The sequence below is a fragment of the Crassostrea angulata genome, chromosome 5 (assembly GCF_025612915.1).
Source record: "Crassostrea angulata isolate pt1a10 chromosome 5, ASM2561291v2, whole genome shotgun sequence".
NCBI lineage: Eukaryota > Metazoa > Mollusca > Bivalvia > Ostreida > Ostreidae > Magallana > Magallana angulata.
The window spans coordinates 1,595,946-1,609,973 of NC_069115.1; the positions used below are offsets into that span (position 1 = coordinate 1,595,946).

The window sequence follows — 14,028 nt, forward strand, 5'->3', positions numbered from 1 at the left end:
ATTTACCAGGTATGATTCCCTCTATTCTAAGGAAACTTAAGTAATTCATAGCTCTATAGAAACAACCAGACTGAAATCTACACCCCCCGTTTATCGATTGGTCGAAACCTACTCATGATAATGTCAGACTCAAATTCTAATAGGAGACGATTTGGCTGTTTCTTTTAGCTAACGTACTGATGCACAAACAGTTATCTAGTAAATTTCCTTTACTCTTTACAATCAATTTATTGAATTGTTAAAATAAAGATGTAAATATGAATACAAACAATATAATGCTTTCTTTGATGATCCATGCGGTTTATATATTTTTTTCTGCAAAGCGCCATCTTTCTATCCCGCATGAATCACCAAATTGTTTACATAAAGCTTGAAAATTGTATAGATATTTTCGATATGCACTAAAAAGGAAACAAAAACTGAAAACATTTTTTCTTCTATATTTATCCAGACGACATGACGTAAGCGGAAGTAAGAAACTCACTGTCGGCCACCGTGTCACAGCGGGTTCCGGAGTAGGGGCTGGTGCAGATACAGACGCCGTCAGAGGTGCGACAGGTCCCAAACACACAGCCAGTGTTAACGCAACCTATCAATCAACAGCACAACATTTAAATGGGCGTGGCAAGATTGGACAAAGAACTTTGTATCAGTATGTTCAAAACACACAGAGTTAAGACTGCATGTCAATCAAAATTTCAACACTTAAATGGGCTGGGCAAGATTAAACACAATATTTATTGATTGATTTTTTAACAAAATGTATTGATCACAAATATAGAGTTATGACAGACTGTCAATTAAAAGCACAACATTAAAATGGATGTAGCCAGATAGAGCGTACCACAAGTAGTTATATCAATCAATATTCTTTCAATTACCTTGTCATCTGTCTCACAAAAACTTCCAATTAATTTCTGTTGACCTTACCTAATTCCACACTTTGCACCCTGAGGGTGAACCCGGCCAGGGCCGCACGGTCAGTGGTCAGAGTGTCCGCTTTGAGGATCAGCTGGTTCTTCAGTTCCTCCGTCGTTGTGACGTAGCTCTCGGAGGCACGGATCCCACACAACCTGACAATCAGACCAGAGGCCTGTTCAACAGAGTGGGTGCTCGCGAGCGCTGGCCAAAATTTCCTATACCCGCAACACAAATTTTGGCGAGCGCTCGCGGGCGCTCTCTCTGCTGAACACGCCTCAGGTGGATGTTGTTTCAAATAGAACCGTCATAAATTACTGCACACCTTTGTCTAACAATTTTACTACATCTAGGTGTAAGCACACATCATTTAAGGTGGAATAACACACCTGGAAAAAGTCCCTCAAATTAACAGGAAATTTCTTGATAATGGAAAATATAAGGATATATAAACTGAACAAATGTCAAATAAGCGAACAATTTGCAGTTTGGGGATAAAAAGAATGAGTATCTAAAATAATTATTCCAGTTAGTAACAACAAAATCCCCTGCGGGATTCGAACTCCTGATGAACGGATCACAAGTCCGCCACTTTACCACTCGGCTATGAAGTAAGTTACGTGTTTCAGTCCATAAAATCCTTTAATAAAATGAAATGTCGTTTCGATCAGCGGTCAGCCATTTTCTGATGATGTGTTCTTCCACCTTAATTAAATTTTATTTCAAAAAGTCTGTGTTTCTAGAATATGGTTTGAATGTGATTCCATTACTCTAGTTATACTAGTAGCAGGCAGAAATAGCTTGGAACCATCACGTGATACCGTGGTGGTCGGAGGTGGGGCAATAGCACATAACACTTAAAGACTTTTTTTAAAGCCTGTAAATGTGATGCAACATGTGATTTGAATAGTATTCTTTTAGTTTTGAAAAAAGTGAAAAAATGGAGAATAAAAACTTCATCAAAGATTCTTCTCATGGGTGGTGAAAATACCTATTTTTTTTTTTTTGTTTATAAATTATAAAAGGATGAGTAATGTTAGTCATAAAATTCAAAACTTAGAATTATTTTCGAAAACATCGAAAATTTGGTTTGCTTGCATAATACAAGTCAAATAATTTTCAATTAGATAATTATACGACTAAAATATACAAATGTAAGATTAAAACATCTCCATGAATTCAGGCAGACGTTTACAAGTTATCTTTCTTTTTCAAATTATACATTGTACACAGAAAGAGACGAGTCTGCTTACTTTGGTCCTGTCTGCCCTGCGAGGTTGTAGCGCACCTCCAGCCAGTGATAGCACTGTAGGCTGTTGTAGTTCATTGCCATGGAGTCGATGGTCATCTTAATGTGGTTCGCGGCGGGTCCCTGACAATAGTGTTAGTACCTTATGGATTAACGATTAGTACCTTATGGATTAACAATCGTGGGATTTTTGAACGAAAAACAAATTATTTCTAATAATTGAGAAACTGTAGTAAAAAAACATAAAATTCGGAACTGACTAAAAGATTAAAACAAAAAACATTAATTATGATGGTATTTGCGAATTAAGATAAAAATGATGCTTGCCAAAAAACTCCAATTCTACTGTTGCAGCTAATGATATTGCTGATTTCCTATTTTTACTGAACTGTCGTTCCGATTACATATAAATGATATAAATAAATTACTGACCTTAATGACCCAGACGCATCGTTTGCCTAGGGTGTAAATGTTGGGCCACCCCGGTGACGTTATGGTCCTTTCCTCCCCCGCTCCGATCTCAATGATTCCCCCACATTCTGTGGATGAACACAAGGAGGTTATTGTGAATGATATGAATTCGTTGTGGCTCAATTTTCGTGTTTTTTAGTGGGTAACACCTGCCCCCAACGCAACCCAACCCTCGAATTTAAATCCTAGACGAAAACTAATTATGAAATATTTAGTCTTCTCACTGAAACTGAAAACCGACGCATCCATGAATTTACAAATTGGCAAAAACCGCACAATTCACAAAAATCAGCCCCAACAAAATTGAGTGATTCCCCAGTACTAGCTACACATGCATCATACTTATAAATCAACAAATGAGTTGTGGAATAGGAGGAAAGATCACTGCTGCCGACTAAATAGATATTCAAGGATATCAACAAGTTGGTATTTTTCTCGAAATCAACAACTGCGGATTTCAAGGGATATAAATCTTTGTGGATGCTTTAGAAAGTCAGCAGAAATTGTAGGATGTCAATACGCATTAATTAGATGGATTCCAGATATTGTAGGATGTCAACACTCATTGATTAGATGGAGTCCAGCATTGATTAGATGGAGTCCAGCATTGATTAGATGGATTCCAGCATTGATTAGATGGAGTCCAGCATTGATTAGATGGATTCCAGCATTGATTAGATGGAGTCCAGCATTGATTAGATGGAGTCCAGCATTGATTAGATGGATTCCAGCATTGATTAGATGGAGTCCAGCATTGATTAGATGGAGTCCAGCATTGATTAGATGGATTCCAGCATTGATTAGATGGAGTCCAGCATTGATTAGATGGAGTCCAGCATTGATTAGATGGAGTCCAGCATTGATTAGATGGATTCCAGCATTGATTAGATGGAGTCCAGCATTGATTAGATGGATTCCAGCATTGATTAGATGGAGTCCAGCATTGATTAGATGGATTCCAGCATTGATTAGATGGAGTCCAGCATTGATTAGATGGAGTCCAGCATTGATTAGATGGATTCCAGCATTGATTAGATGGAGTCCAGCATTGATTAGATGGAGTCCAGCATTGATTAGATGGATTCCAGCATTGATTAGATGGAGTCCAGCATTGATTAGATGGAGTCCAGCATTGATTAGATGGAGTCCAGCATTGATTAGACGGATTCCAGCATTTATTGACCTCACTGGATATCAAATTATTTACAGTAGTGAAATATATATACTTGTGTTAAATTCATTTAACCAATAAACGTTATGAAACAGAAGTATCTGTCGATTTTCTTGTTTCTTGCTATCGTTTAAAGAAATTTTTTCACTCCCAATTTTCAAACAATCGTCATTCTTCCACCAAAAAAAAGCAAAATATATTATCGCAGATATATAAACTTGTGGATGCTGTATAAAAATTAAAAAATGGAAAACAAGATGTTGTTAAAATGGAAAATTAGGAGGGACCTTAATATATACAGAAGAGCCCCCGAAATTATCATTCTGGCTTAATAATATTGTATCTTACCGGTCTTCAGGTTAAAATATAATGAATATAGTAAAGGTCTTCTAATTAGCCAATCACATTTCAGATTCACGCCGTATACTGACCAGGTGAGGTGGTCACTTGCTCACACGTGCTCCCGTACAGGTCGGATGGGCAATAACAATAACAGTTCACCGTGGCCCCAGTATTCATGAAGCCGCCATTTTGACACGTTGTTGTGGCGTTCGGACAGTTCTCTAATAATACGAAACAAGACTTTTGTTAGAGAATGAAAGAAAGAAAAAAACCAGCCAAACGATTTGTCATTCTCTCTATGATACTCTCTGGCGCACTATGATACTCTCTGACGCACTATGATACTCTCTGACGCACAATGATACTCTCTGTCGTACTATGATACTCTCTGACCCACTATGATACACTCTGACGCACTATGATACTCTCTGACGCACTATGATATTCTCTGTTGTACTATGATATTCTCTGTCGTACCATGATACCCTCTGTCGCACATTGACCTGATAACATTGATATTGACCTTGACCTAAATTAAACTTACGGGTACATTGGTAGGTCGCGCATACGTCCTTTGTATCGTAAAACATGAGTCCCGTGGCTGTGTCGGCAAGAAAGGACAGCCTGCTGTCTATGACAGTCATAGACGGCAAGAGAGGGTTGATCGCGAACGCCTAAAGGAAATAGACAAACACGTGACATTTCTTAAAAATCTACCTTAAGGAGGCTTGGTGGACCATACACTACTTATATAATCTGCCTTTTTTAAACGTATTGGAATACATTATTATAGCATTAAAGGTGTCCCAAAATATATGATATTATTTTCTCTTCGAATAGCTTTTGATAACATTAATTCAACAAAACCATATACATGTATGCATTTTTATAAATGAATATGATTTAAAAATGATTAACAAATTTCACAAACATTTATAGTTCCAGACAATTGAGCATCGCTTATATAAGACATGAAGTCTGAACTGTGGCACAAACTTCAGAAGAACGCACATTAAGTTTGTACTGCAGAACAGACTCCGAAAAATACTTACGTTGAGTGGGTACTCTAGAAAAAAAACTACAGAGGAACTCATATCAAATCTGTTTTGTGGAACAGACTCTAGATAAAAGAAAATTATAATGGCCAATACTGTAACACTCAAGAACGAAGAACTCACACCAAGTACTGTAGAAACAGGCCCCATAAAGAAGAAATTACAATTAGTTTGTACTGTTAAATAGCCTCCATAAAAAACCTCACATTTCGTTTGTACTGTAGAACAGACTCTAGATAGATAAACTCACATTAGGCCTGTACTGTACTGTACTCCATAATGACGAACTGTAGAACAAACTCCAAAGAAATTACATTTAGTCTGTACTGTAGGACAGACTCCATAACGAAGAACTCAGTTTTAGGACAGAATTTATAACGAAGAACTTACATTACTTCTGTACTATGAAACAGACTCCATAATGAAGAACATACATTTAGTCTGTACTGTAGGACAGACTCCAGAACAAAGAACTCACATTTATTCTGTACTGTAGAACAACCTCTAGATATAGGGGCTCACATTAGGCCTGTACTGTAGAACAAGAACTCACGTCTAGCCTGTACTGTTGACCCTCTAGATAGAAGGACTCACATTTGGCATGTACTGTAGAACCAGAACTAACTTTAGGCCTGTACTGTAGAACAAGAACTCACGTCTGGCCTGTACTGTAGAACAAGAACTCGCGTCTAGCCTGTACTGTTGACCCTCTAGATAGAAGGACTCACATTTGGCCTGTACTGTAGAACCAGAACTAACTTTAGGCCTGTACTGTGGAAGAAGAACTCACGTCTGGCCTGTATTGTAGAACCTCTAGATAGAAGGACTCACAATAGGCCTGTACTGTAGAACCAAAACTTACTTTAGGCCTGTGCTGTAGAACAAGAACTCACGTCTAGCCTGTACTGTAGAACAAGAACTAACTTTAGGCCTGTACTGTAGAACAAGAACTCGCGTCTAGCCTGTACTGTAGAACAAGAACTCGCGTCTAGCCTGTACTGTAGAACAAGAACTCGCGTCTAGCCTGTATTGGAGAACCAGAACTCGCATTTAGCCTGTACTGTAGAACAAGAACTAACTTTAGGCCTGTACTGTAGAACAAGAACTCACGTCTAGCCTGTACTGTAGAACAAGAACTCGCGTCTAGCCTGTACTGTAGAACAAGAACTCGCGTCTAGCCTGTATTGGAGAACCAGAACTCACGTCTGGCCTGTATTGTAGAACCTCTAGATAGAGGGACTCACATTAGGCCTTTACTGTAGAACCAGAACTCACGTCTAGCCTGTACTGTAGAACCTCTAGATAGAGGGACTCACATTAGGCCTTTACTGTAGAACAAGAACTCACGTCTGGCCTGTATTGTAGAACTCACATTTAGTCTGTACTGTAGAACAGACTCCAGATCGTACGGGTTATTGTCCCTTGTGTTGATTTTCATCATGTTCCGGTTCCCCGTGCCATATTGAATGTTAGCCCACTGCATTATGACGTAGTTGTCGCGGTCAGTTCGGGACTGCTCGTGCTCCATCCCAATAGCGTGCATTAACTCGTGAACGATGATAGGGTTCTGTGAAAAGTTAAAGAATAATGGTTAACCAAATCGTTTCGTAAATAATATTAACAGATTATGATATTTATTGATGATATTTAAAAAAAAAATATTCAATTTCTATAAATTTACCGCAGGATAGAGTTTATTACACTTCGTGATTGCGTACCCGCAACCCCCCCCCCCCCCCCCTCCCCTACCCAACTCATACAGTATTAACACATATATATATATAGTTTTGTAGAAAATTCCTCAACACCCCTTCACACAACCAGAGAACTGGATAAATGACACTCCAACCCCCACCCCTTACACATACTTACATGCAAGTCTGATCTATAGACCCAGGCTTTGTTAACTCCCTCCTAGCCTATGCCCCACCATCCACCTCTCACCTCCCTCCCCTCCCTCCCCCACACTTACTGTGCACAGTCCGGGTTCTGAATACTGATTCGCTGTTGTCCCCACCCTCATCCCTCACTCTCCCACACTTACTGTGCACAGTCCGGGTTCTGAAAAACGTTTCGCTGTTGTCCCCCCCCCCCCCACCTCTCCGTCTCCCACACTTACTGTTACACAGGCCGGGTTCTGAAGACTGATTCGCTGTTGTCCCCACCCTACCATTCCGACGTATGACCAGCAGCCACTAGACAAAAACAACAAGATTCAAAAAGAATGATCCACAAAACGTGATTTGCATGTTACCTCGTTATATCCTCATTCGCTATATCGTCTCAACCATGACCGGGAGTCGGCAGAGATGATCGTATACATATCGTATACATATTGAGTCGTCATAGAGGATCGTATACATATCGTATACGTATTGATTCGGCAGAGATGATCGTATACATAATGACCGTGGTTTACGATGATGTTACAACCGCTACCATGATGGTACAATGTACAATACTAAAGTTTAGCTTTACTCAAAACATCGAATTTTTTATGATGAAATGGACCTTGTAATTAAACCTCTTGTATTAATTCTATTGCATAATTGATAGATTCCTAGCAATTATAAGACAGCATTATTTTGTCTGAAGGACTTACACGTCCGAGAAGATATAGAGGTAGTTAGAATGTCCGACGGTGTTAGCCAACGACGACCCAAGTGGAGTGAATTTGATACAGGTCAAGGCCATGACCTGATTCATTGCGCTAAGGATGGGAGACTCAAAAGAGGAACCTGAAAAAGAAATTTAAAATTCAGTATCTCTCTCTCTCTCTCTCTCTCTCTCTCTCTCTCTCTCTCTCTCTCTCTCTCTCTCTCGTTCGTTGTATTCACCTAGTGTCTGATCTATAACATACGGGACGATCCCTAATATCTCTCTCTCTCTCTCTCTCTCTCTCTCTCTCTCTCTCTCTCTCTCTCTCTCTCTCTCTCGTTCGTTATATTCACCTAGTGCCTGGTCTATTACGTACGGGACGATCCCTCCGGGCCACATATAATTCTGGTCCACTAAAAAGTTCCTCTTGTGTCGTCTTCTGTCCGTCTCATTGGCCTATAACATCAGATACTTCTCATATAACATCAGGTGAATTGTTGAGAATGAATGAATGAATGAATGAATGAATGAATGAAAACAGGAATAACTGAGTCAGTGGATGAATAAATACTATATATTATACTTCAAAGAATCAGATAATGGGATATTATATAAAAGAGATAAGCGATCAAATGATAAAATGAATTCTAGTAAAAAGTTGAATTTTTCAGAAGCCATTTCTCTGGACAGCTGTTATTATTTTTATTTTGGTAAAAGCCATTGAAATCTCAAAGCAAGCATTGGGGTTTTAAGATTTTCAGAGAAAAACGAGGAATGAGCTATGTTATAAACTTTTACATTTTATACACTTCTCTGTCCCGAGTCATTGTTCTGTCACATTTGGTCGATTTTTAATAAGAATACACATAGATGTGCGAGAAGTACAATCAAAATTGACGAAAGGGAAAATATCCAATATATCTTCATCGAAACATTATATTTTTTCACTCGGAAAAATTCACATGATCGAAAACATTTTTCTGACGGAGATTTTTAATAGGAAATGTTGACAGGACGCCACTCGGAGCACCTTGCAACAACTTTTCAACGTTATTATCCGGGATCCTAAATATTTGTTGCAATGCAAAATCCTTTCTTTTCGTCACTTTTTAGTCGTGTATTGAAACCTGATAAGCTATAGGGAGCATTTAAAAAGAAAACACCTAGGATTTTTTTCAGACTTTTAAATGAACATCGTTTAAACTTTGAGGTATTTATAAATATCGAGTAATCAAGCAAAATATCATTAAGATTTTTAAAAATTGTTTCAAAAGATGGGGTAGGGCAAAAATAAAACTTCTTCAAATAAGGTTCTATGTCCTTTGACATTCAAAAGTTGCTATATCATGACTTCTATATTGAGACGTAATTGTCCCATGTACGAAGGGATATCCGTATTACATGTATAATTTAAGAAATGTCTTAAAAAAAACCAGATTTCGTCACAAAACACATAAATGTTTAGTAACTAAAAACCAGTGATATTGGTACATGTTGATTCCCTTTTATTTTGACTTTTGAGTTAGCCCCGCAACATAGGCGTCGGAACCGGGGTGGGGCTAGAGGGGTTTAGCCCCCCACTTTTTTTTTTGCTTATTTAGACCTAACCATCAGGCAAGTGGCATCAGGAAGGTGCACCCCCCCCCCCCCAAATTTTTCTTGCAGCAAACATATGTAACGTATATGGAAGCTGCTGCCCCCCGCGCCCACACTTTTGGTAGCATGTAAGGAACTGAAATTAAGATAAGGAAATTTTAAGTGATATTGAAATTTGCAGTTATAGGAATAATAGCCCCCCCCCCTCCCCCGTCACGGATTAGGAATTTTGGAATGAATTTTTTTTCTACTTGCTAAGTTTTTTTTCCAGTTATAGGTATAGGTATACTAGTTATAGGTATACTAGTACCCCCCCCCCCCCCCACACACACACACACACACATGCACACACCAAACCACCACCCACGGATAACGGATTCGAAATTTCATGATTTTGGGAATTAGCTTTTTTTATCGCTTGTCAAGATTTCTGATGTTAGATCTAGCTCCCCCCTCCCCCCCCCCCCACATCTTTCAATTTGCTTCCGACGTCACTGCGCAAAGGAACACACTCAGTATTCCCTCTTTTGGCACATAGGGTGTGGAAGTGAATTATAACAAAATAATAAATAAGAACATGCAGATGAGTGCTTACGTGATTAAACGATAATGATTGCATGTCTTATTGAGTCAGTGAGTTGATAGAGAAAAGACTACGTAAGTTTGGAAGTCATAAATTAAATACAGAGAGTATCAGCTAAAAATTAAGAGCAAGTCGTACGTATTCTGATTCCATCCCTCGGACCACTTTCTGGAGGTGAGTGTAGCGATGAGAGTCCAGCGCTTCCCCGGCGTGGTTCTTAGACTTGGCGACATCAACTTTGGACTTTGAAACATCCATACAAAACCGTTAGAGCATGGTTTTAGAGACATAACAAGAATACGTTTTAATTAACTCGTCTGTGAGAGAGAATAATCTCCCCTCAAACACTGAGTATACATGTACCCATGGGATGGGGGCTTGGTAGTCAACTTACACATAAGATCAACTGTAAAATTTTTAATATGATGAATTTAGTTACAAATATTTTTTTTATATAAATTCAAAGAGGTTTAGCGCCTCATATTTTAAAAAACGTAACAACATGCATATTTTTATTATACGTTATATCATGGACAGCCAAAACTGTTGCCAGTAATTCTGATTAGTCTGCAAATTAGCGAGAATATCCTTTTCCTACTTTATTCTCTATTACTATCGCAGCCTACTCTTCTTAAATACTGTGAAGAAATTATCAAACAGTTTGTTGTCACAGGATTTTGAATTTTACAAAGAACTGATTTTAATGAATTTGTTGACTAGTTTTTAACTGCGTCGATATGCTGGGGTCATTTTAATATAAGGGACATCAAAGCAACTGTTTTTTTAGTTGCGAGAAACATTCATGATGACATCTCGCGCACATCTCGCATTATTTCCATTTGAATTCTCTGGAATAAATGACGCCGCTTACCTCATATTCCGTTCCATTAATTTTGATGAAATTCCCTTCTCTAAGTATGGCTAAATCTGAATCGGGATTGATATCCTGAAAATAAAAACTATTCATGTACAGCGTCTTCTCTATATCTCATTAGCTATCGTTTCATATTAAGAAGAGGGGATTGTCCTTCTGATGAAGAGGTTAGCCTTAAATCTGAAATATTTACCTCATAAAGGATTATTCATCTTTAAAAAAAAAACATTTTTTTTTTATTTTCTATCTTGCAATTACTGATAACAAATTTGATATGTATCAATAATTAAGCTTATGGCCTACTCAGTGATATGCATTGATTCTTTTCTGTATAGCTAGAAAACACAAGAAATGCCCCAAAAATTGTATGTACTCATGTGGAACAATGAAGCGCTATTTTTATGTTAAACATGTAATATTAATATCATCGTATACTTAATTATTATATTGTTAATTACACATGTATTGAGGGTTTTTTTACAGGTCGGTGAATACAAATGAAAGTGTGAAGAAATGGCTGCAGAATTCCCATTTACCCAGCAAAGAACCCTACCTTTATGTCCAGTAGGTCACCAGATCGAGGCTCGTGGAAAATGTCTCGTCCTTTTTTTACTGACTCCTGATAAAACAAATATGAAAAAGCAATTAAACAGAAGGCAACAATTTACTGAGATACAACGAATTGTCTCCGACAAAGTGGGGCTTCAGAGAGAGAGAGAGAGAGAGAGAGAGAGAGAGAGAGAGAGAGAGAGAGAGAGAGAGAGAGAGAGAGAGAATCATTTACAATTCTATTTCATAACTTTCTTTGAAAACAAAATCCCAAAAATACTCTTGCCTTTCATACAAAAATGATGTACTATACATATATGCATGTACAGTAAAGCTAGTATTTCTTACGTCTTTTTTAAAAATAAATTGTCATGCACATTTGTATAAACTTTTTATTAAAAATCTTATTTTTTTTATATTTTAGAAAAGCTGGGTTGAGTCCATAAAAATTATAAATTAATGTATTAAACAGTTTGATTTTTTTTGTAAGACTTCCAAAAACAAATGATTACAAAATTACATGTACATATATGTCAAATTAAAAGAATCGCATGCTATTTTAGATCATACCAGTCAAATTCTGGCTTTTATTAATTTGTTAAATCATTTATCATTCATTTTATCAGCTTCTATTCAATAACTTTTCAATCATTCATTTATCTTTTGATTAAACTTCACCAAGTTATGAATGATGTTCTATAGTACATTGTTAAATTACGATGTATGCCATGTGTTAGATAACTTGTGCGTTAAAGTTCCCGGATAACACGCAGTCATTTATAACCCGGATGTCGGATTAATTTCTGTGTTGGGGGTCATTGTGTAATAATGCACGACTTATATATAAACCTGTTTCCTGTCTTCCTGCATCTAGTGATGAACCAGTTTAATATATGTATAATAGAAGGGCTAAATGTTGACAAACCGGTCAGTATTGTACTAATAAGTACGGACTATTTTGTCAGTACAGCGGTTTTAAATGCGGAAACAAAAAATGCGGAAAAGTGAAGTTTTTAATTTCAGAATCACTGCATATATCTTCTCAATATACCGGGGTTGCAATTTAAAAAAACAGAATTGAGTGTATATAATAGTATTCCTTCAAGAAATGTTACACAGGTGCGGGGTGGTGAAAAATCGGGGGTATGTGGTATGAACTTCAGTACTCATGCACTTGCTTTTATACATATGTACATGTTGTTTATCAGGCAATATAAAGTAGAAATCAAAATAGCGACAACTAGACAGATGTTATTAGACATCTAGACAAATATAACTGTACAGCTAGAACATCAAAGCTATAACTACAGATAAACATCTTTAACTAAAACGCTTGAACAGTGACGAGTAGTAATTTTTTATCCAGATATTTCTAACTAAATAGGAGGCCTAAACTAAACTTCAATAGAAAAAGCTTTGTGTATACCTATATATATATTTTTAATCAGGCAGATCCGACTAAAATCAGGCGCAGCAACGAGGGTAAAAGTATACAGATATTAGTGAATAAGGAAAACAACACTTTTAATCATATATAAACTGCTGAAATTTTAACTTGAGGTCTAATTACTAACATTTTTTTCCGAGTATTGATTGCTGTGATGGGGAAGGGGGGTGTCCGATGCCTTTAAATTACTCTGGTAATCTTATGTAATTATGTTGAGTATTTCAGGTATAGCTAGATCAATAACCCCCCCCCCCCCCTCCAACGTAAAAAAAATCTAGACATGCGCATGCATAATATGCCTAAGTTTGTCTCGCAATCTCTTAATAAATAGGAAGACGTATATACGTGTAACTTGCGATCCCTACCCTGCGCTCTCTGCGGCCGCCCGTGCCCTCTATCTGCCGTAAACCGTTCAGGGACAGGGTGGGCGTTTCCTCATCTACGTACAGAGTTTTCTTGACTCGACCATTACCTGAGGAAATAGGTAAAAACACACTCTATGAATACACAACAAAATATAACAGGTTTAAAACTGTGTTTTTATTCTAAATATGTTGTATACATTTTATCATTTTTAATATACAACGTGTACATTTCTTAGCAATTCTATAAGTTTTATCTGGCTTGTAGCATTGTAACCCACACCCTTCTCCCTAAAAAAAACCCCGACCAACAGAACCTGATGGAGAATTAAATTTTCTTTCATTTACAGCCTGGTAACGAGACCTTTGTTGTCTCAAAACTGAAAAAGACAAAGATCCTTTTTTGTTCTAAAAAGATCTAGATAGCGAAAGGATCAGTCACTCTCATCACATACTGTCACTACTGGCCTGTTAGTTTGGGTAAAAGTTAGGTTGCGAAACATTTTAGAATTAGGATCCCCAGCATTTTATTCTTTTTTTAATTTCTTTTTTGAAAACACAGGACTGTGGGTTAAGTTTTGGCATTGTATAGAACCAAAAAAAATAAATTTCTGCACAAGCCAGCTACATCGACCTATCAAGTTGTTATTATATTAATACAAACTGAAACGAATTTGCAATAAAATTGTATTTAATGTTAAACATGTGAGGTTAGGGCGAATTAACTAAAGAATTTTATAACTTGTGCTCAATCCCATTTTAATATATAAATTGCAATAAAATGTGTTCTAATCAACCTTTCAAATAAATTGA

General features: G+C 37.3%; 1 protein-coding gene across 1 annotated transcript in view; it reads right to left on the reverse strand.

The window, feature by feature from the left end:
* Window positions 1-10,241, reverse strand: part of LOC128183613 (mucin-2-like) — a 30,609-nt gene extending 20,368 nt beyond the window's left edge. Inside the window, exons 1-10 of the mRNA XM_052852713.1 lie at window positions 10,122-10,241; window positions 8,181-8,260; window positions 7,326-7,401; window positions 6,579-6,773; window positions 4,696-4,825; window positions 4,241-4,372; window positions 2,600-2,706; window positions 2,172-2,290; window positions 931-1,073; window positions 485-589 (exon numbers count right to left, since the gene is read on the reverse strand). Coding sequence (XP_052708673.1) covers window positions 485-589; window positions 931-1,073; window positions 2,172-2,290; window positions 2,600-2,706; window positions 4,241-4,372; window positions 4,696-4,825; window positions 6,579-6,773; window positions 7,326-7,401; window positions 8,181-8,260; window positions 10,122-10,241 — 1,207 coding nt within the window. The remainder of the gene's footprint in view (window positions 1-484; window positions 590-930; window positions 1,074-2,171; window positions 2,291-2,599; window positions 2,707-4,240; window positions 4,373-4,695; window positions 4,826-6,578; window positions 6,774-7,325; window positions 7,402-8,180; window positions 8,261-10,121) is intronic.
* Between the last annotated feature and the right edge of the window lie 3,787 nt (window positions 10,242-14,028).